Source organism: Caloenas nicobarica, chromosome 3, assembly GCF_036013445.1.
Source record: "Caloenas nicobarica isolate bCalNic1 chromosome 3, bCalNic1.hap1, whole genome shotgun sequence".
NCBI lineage: Eukaryota > Metazoa > Chordata > Aves > Columbiformes > Columbidae > Caloenas > Caloenas nicobarica.
Genome location: NC_088247.1, coordinates 109,338,809 through 109,361,507, shown reverse-complemented (window position 1 = coordinate 109,361,507; position 22,699 = coordinate 109,338,809). Strand labels below are relative to the sequence as shown.

Below are 22,699 nucleotides of genomic sequence, written 5' to 3'. Positions count from 1 at the left end.
CACGTGCGTGGGAGACCCTGTGGAGGGGCTTTGCAGCAGGCAAAAGGCAGGGCAATGGACATCAGGCATGCTCTAAGGATAGCCTATGTTTTCCTCATGTACTTGCTGTTTCTCAGATGTCATCTCAGACACCATTAGGAAGAAAATCCTTTTGTCTGGGATTGGAGCCTCATCCCGGGACAAATCTGCCTCAGCAATTCTTGCTGATTGAAGCTTCTTCCATAGAGCAGACTTGCCGTTTCATTTGTTCCTCCCACCCTTTTTCCCAACAGCCTTGTACAGCAGAAACAGCAGCAGTGCATATGTCTACCCAACACAGAGCACTTGCTCGCACCCTGGAACGATCACTTGGAAAAGTGCATAAGAACAGCAGCTGCTGGCAGTGGCACTTTAAGCCCCAAGGAATTCCTATTAGTCTTGGGTATAAACATCAGGAACAGTTTTTTTAATTGGCACCCAGGTGTCTTTTTGAGAGAAAGAATAATTTTGTGGGGCTTTGAGGAATGCCACACACAGCAAGCCAGAGCACACCATCTTGGTATCTCTGCTGCCTTCAGAATTTATGCAAGCAGCTTTTAAAATTAATTTTTCTGATAAAGGCTTTTTTTCATACAAGGGGGGAGGGTGCGGTGTAAATTTTAATGGCAGTTTTCAGGAAAATTATTGATTTTGTTAGTAACGTTTTTGAAATTGTGCCATTCTGTTAATTCTGTCAGGTTCTCTTTGATAGCTTGGCTGAGAGCATTTTTGTATCCTTCATTAGTTTTTTAATACATGATAATTTCCCCTAACTCGTCAATGCAAAGCAAGATCAACTGTGTGCTTGGTAACCATTTTTCCTATATACAAACTATTGCAGCAATAATTATAAACAGAACAAATTATTACAGATATTCATTATCAAATACAATTACACTGAGCCATAGAATCATAGAATCATAAAATAGTCTGAGTGCTGCACTGTTACACTTTTCACAGCCGTTGCTTGCTCTTGAGTAAATGGTTTCATTATAGGCATGAAGGGCAAACTTAATACACTTCTGACTCAAAGCAAACAGCACAAGAAATCATCCTGGCTATTCCTCCAAGTGCTTGGCGGTGTTTGCTCTGAATGAGAATAAAATGTCCACTCTGCTGCCAAGTACTTGTCAGCTTAACAGAGGGGCTCTGGGTGGCAGTACATACGTGCAAGAAGGGGAGAAAGCCAGAAATTATGGCAGCATGGCCTGAATTTCACTCCCCTAGTGTGTGGCTTTCTTCCATGTTGATGGGTTTTCAGTGCTGGAACCTGCCAGGAACAGCAGATCCTCCTTGATCGCACATTAGAGCAGCCTCGGGGCGGCTCCAATTTGTGCTGGCTGCCCATGGAAAGCACAGAGGAACCAGGGATGGGACAAGAGGTGTTTCTTCAAAGGATGGGACAGACAGGCTTGGGCAGAAGGAGAATGGCTGAGAAGCTTATTTAAGCAAGAGTATTCGCAGAAGGGCAATCATGGGGGAAGAGTATACCCAGCCAGAAGGTCGGCAGCAAGAAGAGGGCTACAGATAGTCACCGCATTGCTGTTTTATCTCTTGTTATTATTGCCTTCTTATTCCTCCAGGGAGACCTTATAGCAGCCTTCAGGTACCCAAACCAGGCCTACAAGAAAACTGGAAAGGGACTTTTTAAAAGGGCATCTAGTGGTAGGACAAGAGTTAATGGCTGAGGGTAGATTTAGATTAGATATAAGGAAGAAATTCTTCACTATGAGGGTGGTGAGGCACTGAAACAGGTTTCCCAGAGAATCTGTGGATGGCCCACCCTGGAAGTGTTCAGGGCCAGGTTGGATGGGGCTCTGGGGAACCTGCCCTAGTAGAAGGTGTCCCCATGCACGGCAGAGGGGTTGGAACTAGATGCCCTTAAAGGTCCCTTCCAACCCAAACCATTCTATAGTACTATGATTCTTTGATTCGTGTCTGGGACAAGGTCAGAGCCAGGAGGTTGTCCTGTCCCGGCAGCAATGCCAGACATATGTGACAGTGAGCAGGATGCTTCAGGCGGGATCAGGGGTTGCTAGATTTCTGCCCCCCTGTCTTGTCTTTGCAAGGACTTTGCACTGTAGGAAAAAACACAGTAGTCCCCCTGACATGCAGGAGCCCCTTGTACCCCAGGGGTTTGGTCACCTTCTGGCAAGCAGCTTCCAGCTGGGTGTTTCTGGGCTACTTACATGAGACCCTGAAAAGAACTGGAAAACTTCCATGCTCATTTTTTCCCTTGTAAAGAAATTCATTCTCTCAATTTTCACCCTATTGGGTGCCCCAAGGAACAAATCTCTATGCTGCTGGCCACAGCCTCCTGCAAGATTTTCACCCTTCATCGTGCATGCTTTGTGGCTGTGCTCTGAGCAGGGGATCTGCCTCTGGACCTGCCCTGCTGATGCCACAGGAGCAAATTCAGTAATCCTGGGCCATGTGAGAAGAGAGACTTGCTGCACAACTCTTAAATATTTGAGGCTTGGGGAAGGATGTACTGCTTGCAAATGAAAATTTAAAAGTCAAATCTCACCATTAGTGAAGCTTTCCTTCGACCTGCCCTGATGAGAAAGACTGTTGCTCCCTTATGTTCCCCCTCCACAAAGCCCTACCTCCCTTATGTTTCCCCTCCACAAAGTCCTACCTCTAGCATCCCTTTTGAGCTTGTAAATTGGAGCCTCCAAAGACCAAACTGAGCAGCTGATCATGATGCACATGGATCTGCTGTGCCTGCTGAGATAGAGCCTTTTCCATGTGCAGGGGCAGGTTTAATCAGTACATCGAGCTTTCAGGGCCTTGGTGGTTCCCAGTGCTTGCGCCCCCTGGGAGCCTGTGCGGTGTGTGCAAGCTGCCACGGGGCTGTTCTGCACCTTGGGTTTTTGGAAAGGGACATGTCTTGCTGACCCCAGGCTGAGGCACCCCTTGGGGAGGCTGGTCCAGGCTACGTCATGTCCAGCCATGGTCTCTGTCCATGCAGAGGACAATGGCATCCTGCAAGCTGCTGATTCTCTGACCCTGTGGCCCATGCTCACTCCGAGGCAATCTTGGCCTGTTGGCTCCTGCCATTTGCTTTCAGCTGTGCTGCCCCTCCAGCCTGTGCTACTAAATCCACTGTTTTCTGTCCACAGCCTCCTTCTCCTGCCATTTCCACCCTCCTCCTCTCCCTGTCTCCCCTCCTCCCTTTCCCCCCCTTACTCTTGAATCTCTATTTCTTCTTCTCTGTTCCAGCAAAACGATATCAATCAAGGTGATAGATGATGAGGAGTATGAGAAAAACAAGACCTTCTACCTAGAGATTGGGGAGCCCCGACTGGTGGAAATGAGTGAGAAGAAAGGTGGGGGATGTGCTCCGGGACTGAGCCCAGCCTGTGTGTCCCTGTCTGGCTCACTCATGCCTGGCACCTGCAACACTGAGCTCACATCCCCAATGCCTATGGAAAAGGGCAGGAGCGAGGAGACTTCCCATCCCCCCTGAACTCAGTCTTTCCCTGACCCACCAAGGGTGGTGGAGATTCTCCTGCCCTTCCCCATATGCCCCAGGGGGGATGTGCAGCCGCTTCCCCCCACCTGACCATCTCCAGCACCACGGCATCTGGGTGGACGTGAACTGCATGTGTGTGTGATGCCAATCATGTGTTTGCCTTTGTCTTGTGTTCCCACAGGAAATTCATTACCCTTAGAGTACTTGACCGTGAGGAGTATGAGAAAGAGTGCAGTTTCTTCCTTGTGCTTGGGGACCCGGTGTGGCTACGACGAGGAGTGAAAGGTGTGAGAGTAAAACCAGACCAGCTCTTGAGACGCTGCCGTCCGCTTTCTCTGTGTCTCTCTACTCTCACACTCCTTTCTCCTCGCACTTTGGCTCCCGGCCGTTTTGCCCTCCCTCCTTCGAAGCTTGGCCACTGCACCTTTTTTGCTCTGTTTTCTTTCCTGTTTCATTTTGGGAGGACTCCATCTCACTCACGAGGGCTGCCCAGGAGCAACATGTGCTCCCAGGAGGGCCCTGGAGGACCCAGGCAGGGGACAATGAGCATCACCAGCCCCCAGAGACATTTCAAGAGTGCTGTCCTGCCAGGCTGCAGCTGCGCCTTCATTTAATCGAGTAGAAAATGCAGTCTCAAGAAGTAAAAAGGTGATGCTGCATCATTTTTATTGGAAGATAAAACAGCCTTCGCTGAAATAAAAGGCATGGCCAGAGCAGTAATTTTGGCCTTTTTATACTGGCAAAAGGCTCTGAAAATAGCTGAGAATCACAGCATAAGCAGGTAATACTATGAGATGCAATCAATCTAGGAGAAATCAGGTTATACTCAAATAGTTCCATGGCTCTGCACTGGGTAATAGCTTCTCATAGGAATAATAAAAACAATTTCCTCTTTCATCACATAAAATAAAAACGTTTCTAAACCAACTGCAAACCTTCCAAAAAAAGACAAAGTTCGCTTATTTTTCCATGCATTCTTTCTGCTAGGAAATTAAGTGAAAATTAATGGCAACAGCTAATTCTGCACACTATTAGTGGCTGAGCAAGAAGCAGTTTCAGAGTTACTTAAGATAATTAGTTGCCCTACAACAGACCCTTATTAAAGCCTTTGTAAAAAATTGGCAGCAGTATTTGGTCTGTCTGCCTTGGAGCTGCTTTCTAATTTCTGGGACATAAGCTCTCCCTTCAGCAGGCATGGGTTGTAATATATTATTTGTTCAGGATAGAGAGGCCTCCCAGACGTCCCCATGCTGAGTGGGGACATGTTGCTGTATTTCAGGCTGAAAACACATTGGGCAGCGATGCCACATTCCCCTTCAGCACAGGTGCCATCTAGGTCAGCTGCGTTGTCCCCTCCATTGGATTTACTGTCAGTTTATGTGACTAAGCAGCAGAAGCAGGGCTGAAAAATCAGACACACTGGCATGTCCCAGGCTCTGCAGGTGGGATTCGTATCATGAAACAGTGCTGGTGGCATCTATGGAGCATAGTTGGTGTTGCTAGGATAAAGTGGCACATAGACAACTCCACTCAGCAGCTCTGGCTTTGGCCAGCATCACAGGGACCAATGTGGGCTCAGTCTTGAAGTCTGGCAAAAGCAAACACTCTTTCCAGGCGCCAAGGTTGAGAATTGTGATACCAACTCATAAGACCCCAGCTGAAATTTTTGATTAAAAATAAAAGGAAAAGGAAATAAATTTCTTAATCTTCCTGGTCACAAAGGTAATTGAGGAGACCCAAAAGAAGCTCAGCTTTGTAAATTCACTAGCTGGAAGGCAAGTCTATTTGCTGCTTTGGCCATGCAATGGTATTTTTAAACGCGGTTTTTGTGCTTAGTTTTGCACAAGAGGGAGTGAGGTGGGGTGAAAAGTACGGTCAGCACCCTGGAGACAAGATCATCTCTGAAATGTCACCCTTGGGCCATGTAGCCTTGGTGGGGTCCATGCCATGGGGGCCAGAGACCCACTAGTGCTCTAAGGGAGTGGCTTTTTATTTTGTTTTGGAGACCTAAAATTTTGAACAACAAGATCCTTGAGCCAAGCCTTGCCACAGACTTTTCTACTCCCACTGTATACGCTAGAAAGGCAGCTGTCTGCTGGAGCTATTGCTCCTCATTAGGCAGCTGGAGGAGGTCAAAGCCTGTAGCTGCTGCACATATTGTGTCCTCCCCCAGGGCAGAACTACCTCCGAGACCAATGGAAGATCTTGCACATACAATTCAAAGGGGAAAAATGAATTTTTGGTGTGTGCCTTTTAATTCCATATCCACCCCATGTTTGCAATAGTTTTTATTTTAAATCCACAATCCCATGAAATGTTTCTGTTCCTTTATTTTTAGTGCCGTTCTCTAAATACTAATAGTATCCTGCAGCTTTACAGATCTGAAATGTCTGTCCTGGGATCTGGAGTCTTTCTGTGGATATCCCTTTTGATTTCATTATTCATTTACTTTTCTTCTTCTGTGTTTGTGTCTGTCTGTCTCCTTCACAGCCCTGTTGTTGAATGAGCTTGGTAAGCGCACATTCATTTTTCTTTTCCATTTTTCCAGTTTGTCTGTGAGACAATCAAATTTGTTTGACATTTTTCTTTGCTCACAGCATTCTCTTTCAGGGTGGTCAGCACTATTTATGTAAGCTCAGGTATCTAATGCCACATCTTACCTCGGAGTAGGGCCCCAAAGTCACTAATGTTAATGAGCAGTAACCCACTGTGGCGAGGAGCATTTATCAGAAGCAGCATTGTTACAGCCATAGTAAACCCGCCAACACCCTGAGTTTCAAACCTGCACCCTGCAAATTAACCCATCGCCTCTTACACTGGCGCGACAGAAACAGGATTGCCTGGTGACTTAAGGATGCTTACGGCTGAACAGGAAAGCTGGCCAACACTTTTTGAAGAGGCTGTGCAAACTTTGCCTTTGGTCTTAGGAAGATTTAGAGCCCACCTGGCCTCTGAATTTCCTTGCTGGCCATCCCCAGGATAGGGTGGCCAGGGAGGGAAGAAAAACTACCCTCATTCCCCAGAGCAGCCCCAGGGCAGGCTTACACTGGTTTCATCCACTCTGCAGCATATATTAGATACTGTGGAGCTGGCAGCTTGCAGATGTGGGTTGAAAAGTCTGTGTTCATGTCTCCCTGCACTGTCCCTGGGTTGCGTGTCAGAGAGCAGCCCTCCATGCCCATGCCCACAGTCCCTGGCCGTGAAGCAAGGAAGGACCACCACTTCCCTGTGTGCTGCAGGCTGTCCCTGTTGCTGTGCTGATGCTAACCCTCTCTTTCTCTCTCTCTCTCTCTGTCATTTTTGGTTTCATCTAGGTGACTTCACCATCACAGGTATGGATTTCTGCTCTCCCCCCTCCCCACTTCCCTCCTCTTAATGGCCATATGCTCACCCCGCTCTTTCCTCTTGGTTTCCTCTTTGCTTTTGTTCTGTCCTGGAGGGAAACTCTGGAAGGGTAAGAAGGCGCTGTGCCGTGGCCCCACTGACCCGGCCAGTCACACTAATACTATGTGCTCTCACAGAGTGCTCTGCCTGCTGCACACACCTAACCCCCTTCCCAGGGAGGGTGAGCTGTCACCCCTGACATGATAGGCAGCCCCTCTCCATCTCTTGGAGCAGGAGGGGCTTCTCTACTTGCTCCAGCCTTCCTCTCCCTGCCGCCCACGTGGGAGGTGCTCACGGGGCTGTGCACAGAATGAGGGACCCATTCCCACTCCCCAGGCAGCAGCCTGAGCACTGCAGGAGCTGCGGGACCCCGTGGCTGCTTCAGTCACACAGACTTTGTCCTTCCCACCAGCAAGACCTGTCAGCAGGGTTTGCTCATCCATCATTAGGCAGCTGAGAACCCGTCATTAGGCTGAGCGCTGCAGGGAGAGAAAGTCCCAGGTCCTGCATGTTGCAGAGCAGCCCCTCAGGAGCCCTGGAAACAATAATTCAGATTAAGGAGGCTCTGGCCACAAGGCTTGTCCCTTTGACCAACAGGAGAAGAGGGCTTTTCCACAGTGTGCTGCTGCCTGTGCAGACACGGGGCAGCTGACAAGGGAGAAACACTAACCCCGTGTGAAGTAGGAGTAGAGTTTACTAATTGCACAGCAGCAGTTTGCATGGGGCATATGTTCCCTCCTGCTGACCTCCTGCTGATTACTTTGATAGGCAAACCTCTCTTCAGGAAGGTCCAGGCTAGAGATCATCCTCTTCCTCGCATGATGGTCACCATCCAAGGTACCCTCAGCATGATGCCCAAGGGCTGTTGTGGTCCAACACAGACAGGGGTGTTGGCTACTGACAGTTTAACTCCTGTCTCCAGTGAGTCCAGCCCTTCCTAGCCCTGATGTCCTTCTGCTCACCCCTGGGGCAGACTGGCAGGGAGCTCAGTGGGGCTCTCTGCAGGAACAGTAACAAAAGCCATGCTGCCTGGGATCCCCATGCCCCAAAGGTTGCATGGATGCCAGTAGAGGTGCAGATCTGCTCCATTGCTCTTGTAGTCCCTCCACTGTCTCCTCTCTCAGGGTCTGGGGCCAGGTCATGCCCTGTGGATGGTGCCTTGTACCTGTATGGCCCAGAAATAATTCCTCCAGCCTTACCATCCCAGCAGGAGTATCATGTTTCCTGGCTGACAGCCTCCTCTCCAAGGTAAAGCCCTGCTCAGAAGGAGGCGGAGCTGAGATTTCATACCCATCTCACTGCTAGGGCTGCTGGCAGCTCTCTGGTTGTAACACAGTGATGGAAATGTCCTGGCCATGCCCCGATGCAGAGCTGGAGAACTGGGAAATGGAGCAGCCTTAGTGATGATCTGTCCCCTCTCAGCATCCCTGCAGCAGCAGGTAAAAGGCAGTAAGCTACTCCCCAGCCCTGAGGGTGAACTGGACTCCTGAGGTTGGATGAGTTGTAGAGCTCTTGCTAGCGTTTCCCAGCAAAACTACCTTGTCTACTGCTACATGACCTCCTCCTTCTCAGCTGCTCTGTCACTCATGCTCCCACCTGGAGGCTTCCTGACCTCTCTTATAAAGGGAAGCCAGCTCTAGAGAGTGACCAACTGGGCCTGGCTCACCAATGGGCTCTTTGCTTTGCAGAGGACAACGAAGAAAAGCAGCCATTGACCAGCAAGGAGGAGGAAGAGCGTCGAATTGCAGAGATGGGGCGCCCAGTCCTGGGGGAGCACACTAAGCTTGAAATCATCATTGAGGAATCCTATGAGTTCAAGGTACTGTCCACATCATCTGCCCCTGTTCTTCTTCCCCTCTGGCTGGGGACCCTCCTTTTGGGATTGCACAGCATTGACAAGCACGTATTAATGGTATCACAGCAAAGCAAGGTAGCTCCTGGCATCACAAGGTCTCAGCACAGGACTCAGGGAGGCTTTTTGAAAGGTGGCTGAGCCAAGGCATGATGAAAGAGTGATGGCAGTGGGTTAAAGTACAGTCTGCGTTCTCACTCTGTCTATTGGGTTAAAATACAGTCTGTGTTCTCACTCTGTCTATTAGCCCACAGCCATGGTCCTTGGGGGCTGATCCCAGACTTTCTGTCCCACTCACAGACTGTGGTTATTATTATACTAGCACATCAATCTGGTGAGACTAGGAGCTGACTGGGCTCCAAAATGCTGCAGGTTGCTTCAAAATATAAGCTCATTCTCACAGAAATGTGCTACACCCAGGTCCTACTTACAGGCAGTCTTGAGTGAGGTCCAAATCTGGGGCTACCATTGTAAAGGGCTGATACCCTAAACACAAGTAATAGATGTGAAACTAAACTGCCACGAATGTGTGCGCCAGACCAAGAGCTGAAAATTGGCCATTTCATTATCTTTTCTATTTTTCTATAGTATAAATAATAACAGATCACCCTTACTGTGTCACAACAGTGGCTGCCTCCCTCCCATGGTTTTGCTGTGTGTTTTTTGTACATCTGAGGCACTGCAGCATGGGGGCAGCCCTCAGGCTGCCTGCTCGGGAGCATCTCCTGCCCACAGCACCTTCCCTGCTGGCACTGAGCTCTGTCCTCTGAGCAGCAGAGAGAGGTAGAGCCCAGTTCTGTGAATGGCCCCTGATCAAGTCCCAGTTAGTACTTCTGAAGCAGCCCAGCAAAAATTCTTCACAAGGTGTTGGGAACAGGAGCTGTGGCATCTCAGCACTATTTGCTGTTAAACTTCTGCTGAGATGATTCAAAATCCCATGATGAGCAGGTTTCAAAAGGTCCTTTTGAGCAGCAGTGAGGAGAATGACAAGTACTTACATTTGCTTTCACTGCTGAGACTCTTGACCTGAGCTTAAAATCTGCTAAGCTTTTTCTATGAGTGCATGGCTGCAAACACCAGCACTGGTGGGTTTTAGCCCAGCATTTCCAGCTCAATAGCCCCTAATTCTCTCCTCTGTTTCTCCATTCACAGAATACAGTGGACAAGCTCATTAAGAAGACAAACCTGGCCCTGGTGGTTGGCACAAACAGCTGGAGGGAGCAGTTTATTGAGGCTATTACTGTCAGCGCAGGTGAGTTTGGACCAGGTGAATTACGATCAGCCTCTCTTGTGTCTCAGCTTGGCTGTATCAATAATACAGAATGTAGCGGAGCAGCAGGAGGAAAAACGGGTGGCAGAGTTATTTACAGCATCTGCATAAATAAGACAGCTGATTAAACCCTTTTGTGAGATCACATTGTCTGATGTGTAGGAAACCTCCTGCATTAAGTGTGTCTTTAGCACCTGGCAGAGAAACATGCTGGCTGTGGCCAAAATTTGCCCTTGACCCCCTTCCTTCAGGAACTCCTGATGCTCTAGCCAGCTGTGGCTGGAGATTTTGGCTCAGCAGCCCAGTAGCTGCCGCAGCACATGAAATCTGTGGTCATATCAGATCATATTTGATCATGTCTTCCCTCTCTTGGGGAATCGCATTTCCCTCAGAAATGCCCTATTGTACCGTTCTCACAGGCATCAGTGCCGTGTTTACCAGTATGCTCAGTATAGAATATATTAGCATTCTGACATCTGTAGGAGATGAAAGAAAGGCTCCTTCAGATGTGGTTTTAATAACTGGAGACACTGTAACTCACTGGCTGGATGTTACAACCTCACAGTCCAGCCCAGGCTGCCTGTGTGCACACATTAGGGCAAAATCAACCAGCTTTTAGATTAAATCACTGAGGAAGGCAATTTGAGTTCATCTGGCCAACTGTGCATTGAAATGCATGGGGGAACACTCATGCTTCCTACCTTGAGCTCTGCTGTACAGAGTAAACTCTGCCCAGCACAAAGTAATTAAAAGTGATGGCCATACCATTCACCCTCCACCTCTGAAAATGAGGACAGGACATTGTGCAGCAGCTATCTCCTCAAATTGTGATCCTTCCTCTTGTAGCATAGTTACTCTTAGAGCCTCCAGCCAAAAGCCTCCTATTATTTTGGATACAGCATGAACATATCATGCAAGACAATCCTTGCTGCAGGTTTTATAGCTAATACCACTAAATTAATCTATGCCAGAATCAATTAGTTAATTGCATTCCATATTAAAGCAAAGATAATCACTGGTACTTGGATCTCATCTCTGTGACACATGTAAAGACTGCAGTTATGTGAAAGCCCTGTTGCGACTGTGTCTTGAATGTACAGCCACCACCAGTGCTAATAGGATGATTAAAAACTGTTCCATAAATGTGGCATATTTTGGTGAACATGAGCTGACCCTTGCAGCTGGGGAACAGTAGTTTGTGTTTGAGTTCTCAACCTACTTTTTCACCAGGATTTAGCTCCTCAAGCTTTGTGCTGAGCAAGTTAAAATGCCTTAAACACTGGAATTTGGGTTCGACTTTTTCCCTGCAGCCCACCACAGAAAGCAGGTGAAAGTCACACATTCCCACTTCAAAATGTAACATACCAGCTAAGAAAAGAAACATTAAAGCGCCATTTCCCACCCAATGAGCAACTGACAGCAATGTGAGCAGGGAGGCTGAGCTACGGAGCAGGAGGAGGACAGGTCTGCAGAAGGGTAGTGCAGGTGCAGGCAAGACCATGCCACACCATGCTGGGCACCCCATGCTGTCTGTGGGGCTGAGCTGGAGCCTCTCACCCACAGCTGTCTTCAGTGTGTGACCAATGGCCCAGAAAGTTTCTTCCACAGCAAAAACATCCTGAGCCTTGTGAGCCTGTACCTGAATGCACCACTCAGTCACCATGACCAAGAAGGCCACCAGCATCTGGCTTGTATCAAGAATAATGTTGCCAGCAGGACCAGGGCAGTGATCGTCCTCCTGTACTTGGCACTGGTGAGGCCAAACTTCAAATCCTGTGTTCAGTTTTGGGCCCCTCACTACAAGAAAGACATTGAGGTGATGGAGAGAGTTCAGAGAAGGGCAATGAAGCTGGTGAGGGGCCTGGAGCACAAGTCTTATGGGGAGCAGCTGAGGGAACTGGGGCTGTTTAGCCTGGAGAAAAGGAGGCTGAGGGGAGATCTTATCGCTGTCTACAAATACCTGAAAGGAGGTTGTAGCATGGAGGGTGTTGGTCTCTTCTCCCAAGTATAACAGCAAGTGATAGCACAGGAGGAAATGGCCTTAAGTTGCACCAAGGGAGGTTTAGATTGGATATTAGGAAAACTTTCTTCATGGAAAGGTTTGTCAGGCATTGGAACAGGCTGCCCAGGGAAGTGGTGGAGTCACCATCCCTGGAGGTGTTTAAAAGACGTGTAGATGAGGTTTTTAGGGACATGGTTTAGTGGTGGACTTGGCAGTGTTAGGTTAACAGTTGGACTTGATCTTAATGGTCTTTTCCAACCAAAATGATTCTATGATTCTATGATCCAACTTCACTCTGCATTTCAAATCACCTTCACAGGATCTGGACAGCTCTTCGAAAGAGAGACATTACTGCTGCTTAACAAAAGGATAGACAGATCTGGATGAGTGTCATGACAGTGCCGCTCATTCATTTTTCGGTCTGTTTTATCATCTCAATGAAGAGAACCATGACAGTCCTGCTGCCACTGTACAGCTAGGGAGAGGATTAGAGTGTGAGCACAGCACAGTGTATCCTGCCAGTATCAGCCTTTGTTCAAAAAGCAAAAAAAGACAGGCCAGCATAGACTTCCCAGTCTGAAAAACTGTTCCTTATCTCCATGACAATTTACAGGAATAGGGTATTTATATCTGCCAAAATAATAACACCATGCCATTGATTAGCTACTGTTTCTGCCAGAGTGAGTTTGAAGCTTTAAAGCCAAGCAACACATGCTTTTCCACCAAGTTATTGTAGAGACATCAAGTTTCCCATTGCCTCTATCTTATGTGTTGGTCTTGATCTGCAAAAGTGATTTGAAGACAAACAATGAGTGCGAAGTTGCAGCTGAACAGGGTGCTGAGTTTGACTTTTCCCTGGTTAGTCATGGTTTTATTTAGTTGAATATTGAAAACCTCCAAAGATTATGTCCATCAGCCAGGGTATGTATCCCAGAGCTGCACTACCCTCCTGGAGAAGATGTTTCTCCTGATGTAAACATCCAACCTGCAGTTTGTGGCCGTTGCCCCTTGTTGTATCATTTGTCAGTGCAGGAGCAAGTTTCAGTCCATCCTCTGTACCTGCCCTCCAAGTCACTGCACGCTGTTGCTTGGTCCCCTCCAACCTCCTCTTCTCCTGATTCACCAAGACAGCTCCTTCCACCTCTCCCCATATGCAAGATCCTCCAGGCTCCAATCATCTTGGTGGCCTCACTGAATACCCTCCAGGTTCACCCCAGCCCTCATGTGGAATGCCATATCCCTTGTGTACAGAGAAATAACTGCATTAGAGGCTCCCTCTTGCCATGCTTTCACTACCTCCATCACTACCCTCTCCCTTGCAGCTGCATCTCTGCTGAGGGCCCCAAGGATGCCAGCAGAGTGCAAGGTTTACATGTACTGGAGCTGAGCCAAACCAAGAGCAGGCTGACTTTTCAGTGGTGCCTAAAGATAGGATTAGGGACAACAGGCACAGACTGAAACATAGGAGGTTCCATCTAATCTTGAAGATAAAGTCTGATGAGGAGTGGCTGAGGGAACTGGGGCTGTTTAGCCTGGAGAAAAGGAGGCTGAGGGGAGAACTTATCACTCTTGACAACTACCTGAAAGAAGGCTGTTGCATGGAGGGTGTTGGTCTCTTCTCCCAAGTAGCAAGGGATAGGACGAGAGGAAATGGCCTCAAGCTGCATCAAGGGAGGTTTAGATTGGGTATTAGGAAAAGTTTCTTCCTGAAAAGGGTTGTCAGGCACTGGAACAGGCTGCCCATGGAAGTGATTGAGTCACCATCCTTGGAGGTGTTTAAAAGACACATAGATGAGGTTCTTAGGGACATGGTTTAGTGCCAGCATTGGGTTAATGGATGGACTCGATGATCTTAAAGGTCTTCTCCAACCAAAATGATTCTATAATTCTGTGTCCCTGCTTATTGCAGGGGGATTGGACCTTTAAAGGTCCCTTCCAACCCAAACTATTCTACGATTCTAAGATGTGTTGGGGCAGTGCCAGGGGAAAGGGTCAAGGAAGCAGGGGAGGGGGTCAGGACAGACCGACAACTGCTGAGTTCTTTCCCTGTCACCTACAAGGGAGCTTCTGGGCACAAGCCAGCCTGCATGTTCAGGGGACATGACTGTGGATGCACAACTCCCTGAGAGCCTTTGGGGACACGCACCATCTGGCACTCAGGGTCTGAGAGCCCCCAGGACATCAGGCAGGTTGGGCACAAGGACTCACATCCCCAGCTCCCTGTTCGTGCTGGAGACCCAGGTCTTGCAAGTGCTACAGGGACCACAGCCATGAGCAGCAGTGCACCATGCAGGGCTGGGTGCTCAGCACAGCACCAGGAAAGCCAGGCTCTGACCCACACAATGTGCCTGGTGAGCAGGGATGGGGCCAGGACTGCTGGCAGGCTCACGCTGGGAAAACGACCCCTGCAAGGTATTAACAACAGATTGGTGAGAAGTGAAGCACTGATCTGGATCAGGAGCAGAAAATAAAAAGAAGGAAAGTGTATTTTTGCTGTGACAAATGATGCCCCATAGCTGGCTTACGGCCTGGGGTGCTTGACAGCTACCTGGAAAGGGTGCAAATGGAACAGCGTTTTCATGTGTAGGGGGTGCCCAATGACCTGGGTCAGACCAGACCAAAAGCAACGGGCAGCCAGAGATCATAGGGAGACACATGAAGGGGCAGGGAAATGCAACAGTGGAGGATAATCAGCAGTGATGGACCAGGGAGGTTTTAGGTCAAGTATTCTTCATGGCAGAAAAGGTAAAGCGCCAGAGGTAACAGCTCAGCAGCCACCAAAACCAGTTGTCTTTCCAGAGACCCGAAAGCAATCACTAGCACTTGTGAAAAGCAGCTCAAGAAGGGCTTCCTTAGAGGAGTCTCTGTGAAGCACGTGTTGTTCTTGGTGGGTTTATCCACCCTGATCAGCTCCACCCAGCAGGAGGCTGGTCATTTTCCACATCTTCCAGGGAAAGGGTTCCTGAGCAGGGGCCGAGTTCCAGAAAGCACCTGGTAGTTAAACCCAGGCAGAGGTGCTGGTGTGAAGCTCTGCATTTTCTGAAGTGCAGGTTGCTTTTCGAGACCGATACCTTTCAAGGGTATCTCTGTGCCACGGGAAGGGGCCAGGAAAGGTCATTGAGCCCCTCTGGTGATTGTCCCGAAAATAAGATATTTGGAAATCAAGGCCTTCTAGGGTCCAAATTGTGAGAGATGGCATTTAGTGGGCTGCAGTATGTATGGGAGCTTTGCCCAACCTCCCCTAGGATGGGTGAGTCTAATCAGGCACTGGTGGTTTTCTCCAGGGGAAGATGACGATGACGATGAATGTGGGGAGGAGAAGCTGCCCTCGTGCTTCGACTATGTGATGCACTTTCTGACTGTCTTCTGGAAGGTCCTCTTTGCCTTCGTGCCCCCAACAGACTACTGGAATGGCTGGGCTTGCTTTGTCGTCTCCATCCTCATGATTGGCCTCCTGACAGCTTTCATTGGTGACCTGGCATCCCATTTTGGCTGCACCATTGGCTTGAAGGACTCAGTCACCGCAGTCGTGTTTGTTGCACTGGGGACATCAGTGCCAGGTAAGGACAATAGCACGGTTTTTTGTAACAGTCTATCTCAGCCCAGTCTGGGTTTAGGTTTGGGCTGGGAAAGCTGGGCACAGTGAGGTCCTCAGCTGTGCTCTGCGGGACCCCTGAGGACAGATTTGAGGTGTATGTGGAAGTTGGTTTTCAGTCTCAGATGGGCCAGAGGACTGAACCAGGATGTGGATTCAGTCCCCTGAAAATTATTTCAAGGATCTTCCCCTTGCAAAGACTGTGAAGTAACTATTACTGTGGACTGCCTCCATAGCATCCACTTTCAGAGTTGGAAATTCATCTTTGTTTTAAATGCCACTTGTGTTGGCAGTCCTGTATTTTCTTTCCGAGCATCTGCTCCTTTAACCTTGCCTCCCAGGTGAGTTAGGTGCAAGTCCATAATCAAAGTGCTCTTCCCAGCACGGACACCTTTGTGTGAGACCACATTCAGCTCTGGTTCAGATGGAGTGAGGTGAGGTTGCTGAGCTGGGGGAGCTGCTCGAAATGTGACCTCTGAAGCCCCTAGAAGGCCTCAGCCCCACAAATGTTTGGAGACGTATTTCTGATCAATTGGTCACCCAGCCTCAGAAGAGCGCAGAGACTGAGGACTGACCAGGGAGAGAAATAAAACAGGAGTTTCCATACCTACATGTCACTTTGCCCTACCAATGCACATTGCCTTGTTGCAACCCAGCTTCCTTTTCTGATAGTGCAGCAAAGGGCCTCTCTTAGGGGTGAACCAGTGCACTGGAGAGGATGATCCCAGTGACAGGGTTGCTCTGGGAAGTCCCATGTCATCTTGTGTGAGAGGGCCCGTGCCTTTTACACACATTCTTCCATGGGCTGTGCTTGCCAGGCAGGGCCTGGTTCCCAGACAAGGAGCTCTAACGCAACCCAACCACTCCCCATGTCAGTCACACCTACCCTCACCATCCTCAGACTTCCAGTGATCAGCACTTGGGTGCTCGAAGATCTTGAAATCGTCTTAATGCCATCAGAGCTCAAAAAAGAAGCAGCAGAACCAAAAGGAAGAACAGATTTGGGTAAGGAACAGAAAAAGTAGCATTTTTAGACCTCTGGCATTTGTAGGCATGAGGTTTGTAGGGCTGTCTCACACCCTTGACAGTGAAAAATGGCATTTAAGAAGTTCTTTTTAGGATACATTTGGCTACTCTTGTTTGAACTAGCAGATGCTGCCAGACTGTGTCGTGTTAGCTGGGTGCTCGTTGGGCTCCCCCGCACCAGGGAGGTGCAAGGTGCTTTCCAGGAGGCAGGCAGGCATCAGATGAATGTGCAGTGAAATCAAGATTGCCAGAAACCTTTCCTGCATTAAAAGTACCACTCAAGCTTGCAGAAGTGCACGTGGTTGTTTCCACATACTGGCGGGTGCTGGCAGGGTGCCCCAGATGTTCCCCATCCCTCCTCCTCCAGTAGCAGCAGCAGTGCCACAGAGACATCAGCACTGTCCCACAGCCCTGTTACTGTACCGTGACCAAGGCTGAGAAGAAGGGGAAATGCCTTTTCCTTCCCTCAGCAGTCAGATTCATTTTGATGGGAGCTTTTTTTTTTTTTTTTAAATAAAGCTATGTTTTGATTTCTTTGCTGCAAATGGCCCCTCTCACTGTGCTTATAGGTGTCCAGCCCCTCCTGTTACATGAAACTGGGTCTTCATGCCAGGTTCACCGGCTCACCTTGAAGCCCTGCTGGGAAGGAGTGTAAAGGAAACTCTGTAGAATTAAAAAACCATGAAATCTGACCTCATAATATTCTTTTTCTGAGCCACACTCTGCTGCCTGTACCCAAAGTGATCTGGGAGTGCAGATGTGTTAAGGATTCATCTTCTCATCATTAGCTGAGAGTGCTCACCTGGAGACAGCCTGGGTGCTAATGCCCCCTCCCACTCACCCCTCCCCTCCGCCCCCCGCAGATCCAGAGTGGGCTTGGATGTACAATCAGCTCTTCTCTATGGTGCACAGCAGTGTCATGCTGGTCTACTCCACACAAGATCTGCCATGTAAAAGGCCAGCTGAGTTTTATCACAGCTCTTTTGCTACCAGTATTAAAACTGGTGAAGCATCTGGGCAAGTGTACACCCACCTGCATGGTTTTTCTCCATAAGGGGTGAAAGATGATCACTTGTTTACCAAAGTGTCAGGGTCTGCACAAGACACTGGACATTAGTGATACAAAAGGTTTTGGACAGACATCATTAAAACAAACATAGAAACACAAATACAAAACTTTAGGGGACCTGAAGGACAGATACAAACTGTTGTGGCTCCCACAAAACTCTTCCAACCTTTTCAGTACTTTTGCAAGTCAACAAATTAGTGGATGTGGGAGAAGGGGCCAACATAGTGCAGTACTGGCAAGTGTTGTCTGTTGCTTGAAGCACTGTGGGGCATCTGGGTCCATACTGGGGGATGTCCCATATTTCTGGATGTTGAGATTTCCCTCCTGGGCATTTTTGGACTTTGATTGTCACTCTGACTCCAGCCAGATGTGCCCTTCCTTGGCAGTGCCCACAGACAGCACTGTACCCTGTCCTCTTATCCTCTATCTTCATTCCCCGAGTGATGCCATTGACATTTGTCCACAAGCCTTGCCTGGTGCTGTCACTCCTTACCAGGCTGTTTCCTGAGGGTTTCTCTCCACCTTCCCTTTGCAGACACATTTGCCAGCAAAGTAGCAGCGACGCAGGACCAGTACGCAGATGCCTCCATCGGGAACGTCACTGGGAGCAATGCCGTGAACGTTTTCCTGGGCATCGGGGTGGCCTGGTCCATCGCAGCCATCTACCACGCGGCGCACGGACAAGCCTTCCAAGTCTCACCTGGCACCCTGGCCTTCTCCGTCACCCTCTTCACCATTTTTGCTTTTATCAGTGTGGGTGTGCTGCTCTACCGGCGGAGACCAGAGATTGGAGGTGAGCTGGGCGGGCCGCGGACTTCCAAGCTGCTCACATCCTCACTCTTTATTCTCCTCTGGCTGTTGTACATATTCTTCTCATCTCTGGAAGCCTACTGCCACATAAAGGGCTTCTAAAGGGACAATCAGAGATAGTAAATATATATATCTATATGTATCTATATAGAGTGATATATAGGTATAGATATAGATATAATGCTGTGTATAATGAACAGAAAAACGAATAAAAGAGATTTGCCATGTTCACACACCTGCTGACAGAAAGCGGCTTTGGAGCATCCTTTGAACTAGGAGGCAGGACCCCAAAGCCAGCAGGACCCCTCCCCAGGCAGCAGCCCTGGCAGGAGCCCAGCAGCAGAGCCCTTTCTGCAACTCTACTGACAAGAGCGGCTGATTGATAGCCATCGAGCCCTTCCCCATTGCTCCTTCCCGCCCACCGGCCCCCCCAGGAGGATGGATGCAGAGGCGACCAGGGAGCATCCATACGGGGAAGGGCCAGAGTAGCTGGTGAGAAGCAGAGCAGTGGGCAAGGGAAGGAGAGGAAAGCGAGGGTCCTCATCTCCGACCACCATCCGCCTGCCTTCGCCACTTGGGACCGTTCCCTCTGGCCCTGTTGGAGAGAAGCGAGAGACCGGACTGAAAACAAGGGGAAACTGGGAGCTTTCTAAGGATAGAACACAAACCGTTTTCGTCATTGATTTGGAGTTGGTTTTTGTTTTGTTTTGTTTTGACGTGTGTACAACTAGCATTTCCCTCCCCGCCACACGCCCCTCGCCTTTCCCCTTCTGCGCTTCGGGGATGCGCAGCTGCAACCTCATGTCCGGTGTCCTAAGCCAAGGCTGTGCAGAGTGGTGAGGGCTTTCCTCCCTCCTCGGCCGCCTCCTCAGGCATGCTGTCGTGGTACTTGTAACATTTGCATGAATGAAATCAACCCTACCTGTATATAGCATTCTATAGCGATAGTCCTTCTGGCTGTGTGGGTTGATCATTGCAGATACAAGTGTTTTCTTTTCACTGGGGTTTTATTTATTTCAGTTAGTTTAGTTTTGCCATAGGGTTTTCATAAGTTTGCTTGTTTCCTCTTAGTGGGGGTAAAAGGAGGAAAAGCTGTCCCTGTTTATTGCTCTGCGCATGGGTCCACGAGAAGCAATAACAGCCATGCAGATGTAGATTTTTGGGGAGGAAAACTCATACCCCAGAAACTGCAGGCTCGTCCTCCCATGTGGCTGGGGTCCCCCCCACAGTGGCCAGTCCATGACATGCTGAAGTTGGTGTGAAGCCTCCAGCATCCACAGGTTTTACACAAGGTCTCAGGGAGCACAAGGTGGTTGAGCACAGCACCTCGCCTGCCTCTGCCTCTGTAGCCTGTGGCTGCCTCAAAACCCCCTTGGCTCCCTGCTGTTCCCTGTGTCCCCAGAAGTCTAGTGACAGCTCCTGCTTCTGAGCGCTAAGCCATCAGGATCAGTCCACAAAGCTGGTCCTTTCCCACAGCCATTTGGAGGTAGAATAATTCAGCATAATGGCTGAAGGGCCATAAAGAGATCTCCCACATTGCTGAGCATAACTGGGAAACAACTCCCAAGGAAAAAGGCCACATTTTGCCCTGTCCAAATCTGAAATTGAGGGAAAGGATGAGACAGTGAGGTGTAACTCAGCATCACCTCCCAATGCCCACCAAGCCCGGGTGTGGATGCAGAGCTCCCACAGGGTGCAGCACAGGGGTGACATCGTGCACTGAAGTTGAGAGATGTCCTTATGCCCTTTGTCCCAGCCAGGCATATGCCCAGCCTGCACATCCACCGGTGACCTCTTCCAAATCCAGCTGAAACCCACATCTGATGCTTGTACCATATCCAATTGGCTGGGGGTATTTGTACTCATTTGAACAATCTGTGGAAATTTTAATTAATCTGTTTTAAGATTTTCTCTCAGAGTATGAAGTTGTGGGGTTTTTTTTTTCTTCTCAAGCTTTTTTTTCATTTTTTATGTGTTTTGAGGTTGGTTTTTTTTTTTCTCCTTGTTTTGGGGGAAGAATCAAACGCAGGTGCAGGTTGTTCAGGTTTATGATTACCTTTATGTACAATTATTTCATTTTCATCTGTTTGGCTTCATTGATTTTTCTTTGTGTGTATTGCCCACCACTATAGTCAGTGAGTCCACTAATTGTGATGATCCTTATCAAAGGTACACAATGCACAGACAAATAAAGTTCGTAATGATTCCTGATGGATCCAGTAGTGCTCCTGCATATTCTCTATAGAAAACCCTTCCCCATCCTCCTGTTGTCTCTCTTTACATTGTACCCATCTCTTCTTTACTCATTGGTTTGCCTTTACTGTGTTTCTGCCACTGATGGGGGGCAACGGTGCCTCCACATGCCCGCTTTGCCCCATCTCACGGCTTTCCTGCTGCTCCATCTCCATCATGCGTGGGCTCAGTGTGCTGCAGTACAGCTGGGGCTGGCAGCCCACCCAGCTCTCATGGGGATGCAGGAAACCCCCCAGGGACAAAGCTGCAGTGCAACCCTTCTGGGGCCAGGATATGTTCCTGCCCTGGGCCCATCATCAGTGCTGGCTTGCCCTAGACTCAGGGACAGCTGTACATATGCCTCCATGGTACTTACAAACTCTTTGTGCTTATGTCTTCTAGTTATATAGAACTGTTCCTGCTCTTGTTCCAGCCTCACAGAATAGTTTTGGTTGGAAGGGACCTTCAAAGATCATCTAGTCCAATCCCCCTGCAATGAGCAGGGACATCTTCAACCAGATCAGGTTGCTCAGAGCCCCGTCCAACCTGGCTTTGAATGTTTCCAGGGATGTGGCATCTACCACCTCTCTGGGCAACCTCTGCCAGTGTTTCACCACCCTTATTGTAAACAGTTTCTTCCTCATGTCCGGCCTGAATCTCCCCTCCTTAGTTTAAAACCATTACCCCTTGTCCTGTCGCAACAGGCCCTGCTAATAAGTTTGTCTCCATCTTTCTTACAGGCCCTTTTCGAGTATGGAAAGGTGATTTGTGCTAGGTTAAGCCACTAGCTAATGATAAGTGGGAATGCAAGAGATGCATTACTGGGACAGGGTCCATGGGTGCAAAAGCGGATCTGAGACACCCCACAAGTTTGCTGAGCAAACTCGGAGCTTGGGCTGCTCTGGGCAGCTGCCTGCCCATGCCCCAGTCTAGGTGCCATGGGCCATTTCTGATCCATGTGGCTCGACAGAGCTCAGACAGCATTGAGGAGGAGAAGAGTCTCTACACACCCAGGGATGTTGCTCCTCCTTGTGTTTCATCCAGCACCTGTTGAGCTGCCCCCAAATAAACCCTCCCCACCATGCTTCCAAGGTCCTGCTCTGACAGCTGAACTCAAACACCAGATCCAGAGAAGAGTCCCAGGCAAATGCTGCCTTTGTCTGGCAGGGTCTGCCTGTTCCTCACGGTGAGGCACTGCGAGGGTCCTGTGGTGCTCCTGCCTGTCTGAAGTGCAGGGTCACAGCCCGTCAGGCTGGCACCAGCAGTAGCGTCTGGCTTTTGAACTCCAGGCTAGAAACATGTCACTAAGCAAAGAGAGAGAGCACAGGAGGTCATTGATTTTGCAGCATGACTGTGTCTGTAGAGCCCCAGAGGCAGCAGAATTCCTGTCTGCTGAGGTAAGGAGATGTGTGGCAGAGCAGATAACTCACGCATCTGAGCAGCCAGAGGATTTAACATGATCTCTGGGCTGCTCTCACGCAAACTGGTCCTTCCCCACACCCTACGCTGCTTTTTGCTATCTGTGCCGCTGGTCTCACTCTCTCTGTGGGTGCTCAGCGCCCTCCAGGATAGGTGCGAGTCAAGCTTCAATGCCCATCATGCTCCAGGCAAAGGCAGCTGGTCATGCCTGTGTGCTTTTCCCAGGCAGTGGATTATGAAAGCGAAGCAGCTCTCCTGACCCAGTAATTACATCTACTGAAAGGTGATGTTGGTATTTCACTCTCATAATTTGCTTCTTCAGAATGAATTGCAGTCACTGAAGTCATTAACAAGCTGAACGGGATGTGTGTAGCAGCTCAGTTTAACAGGCAGTAAATAATGGTTCTGCACACAGAACTTTCCAAAGGGAATGATGGAGCATTGTTTGTGGAGGACAAGGCCTAATCCACATAGTAAACACCAGCCTTGTTTATGCAATTATTCTCAGCCAGCTGCCTGCTTTTTGGCATCTTTAATGAGCTTATGC

The 22,699-nt window shown here is 49.0% G+C and overlaps 1 protein-coding gene across 3 annotated transcripts in view; it reads left to right on the top strand.

The window, feature by feature from the left end:
- The window catches only part of SLC8A1 (solute carrier family 8 member A1), a 141,938-nt gene extending 121,507 nt beyond the window's left edge, over positions 1–20,431 (top strand). For 2 of the 3 annotated variants that reach the window (XM_065630647.1, XM_065630648.1), the window contains exons 3-8: positions 3,675–3,778; positions 6,808–6,825; positions 8,566–8,696; positions 9,882–9,981; positions 15,286–15,561; positions 18,227–20,431. In XM_065630647.1, the coding sequence (XP_065486719.1) occupies positions 3,675–3,778; positions 6,808–6,825; positions 8,566–8,696; positions 9,882–9,981; positions 15,286–15,561; positions 18,227–18,603 (1,006 nt within the window). In that variant the 3' untranslated portion in view covers positions 18,604–20,431. The remainder of the gene's footprint in view (positions 1–3,674; positions 3,779–6,807; positions 6,826–8,565; positions 8,697–9,881; positions 9,982–15,285; positions 15,562–18,226) is intronic. The other variant, XM_065630649.1, reaches the window with a different exon arrangement.
- Positions 20,432–22,699: the final 2,268 nt, after the last annotated feature.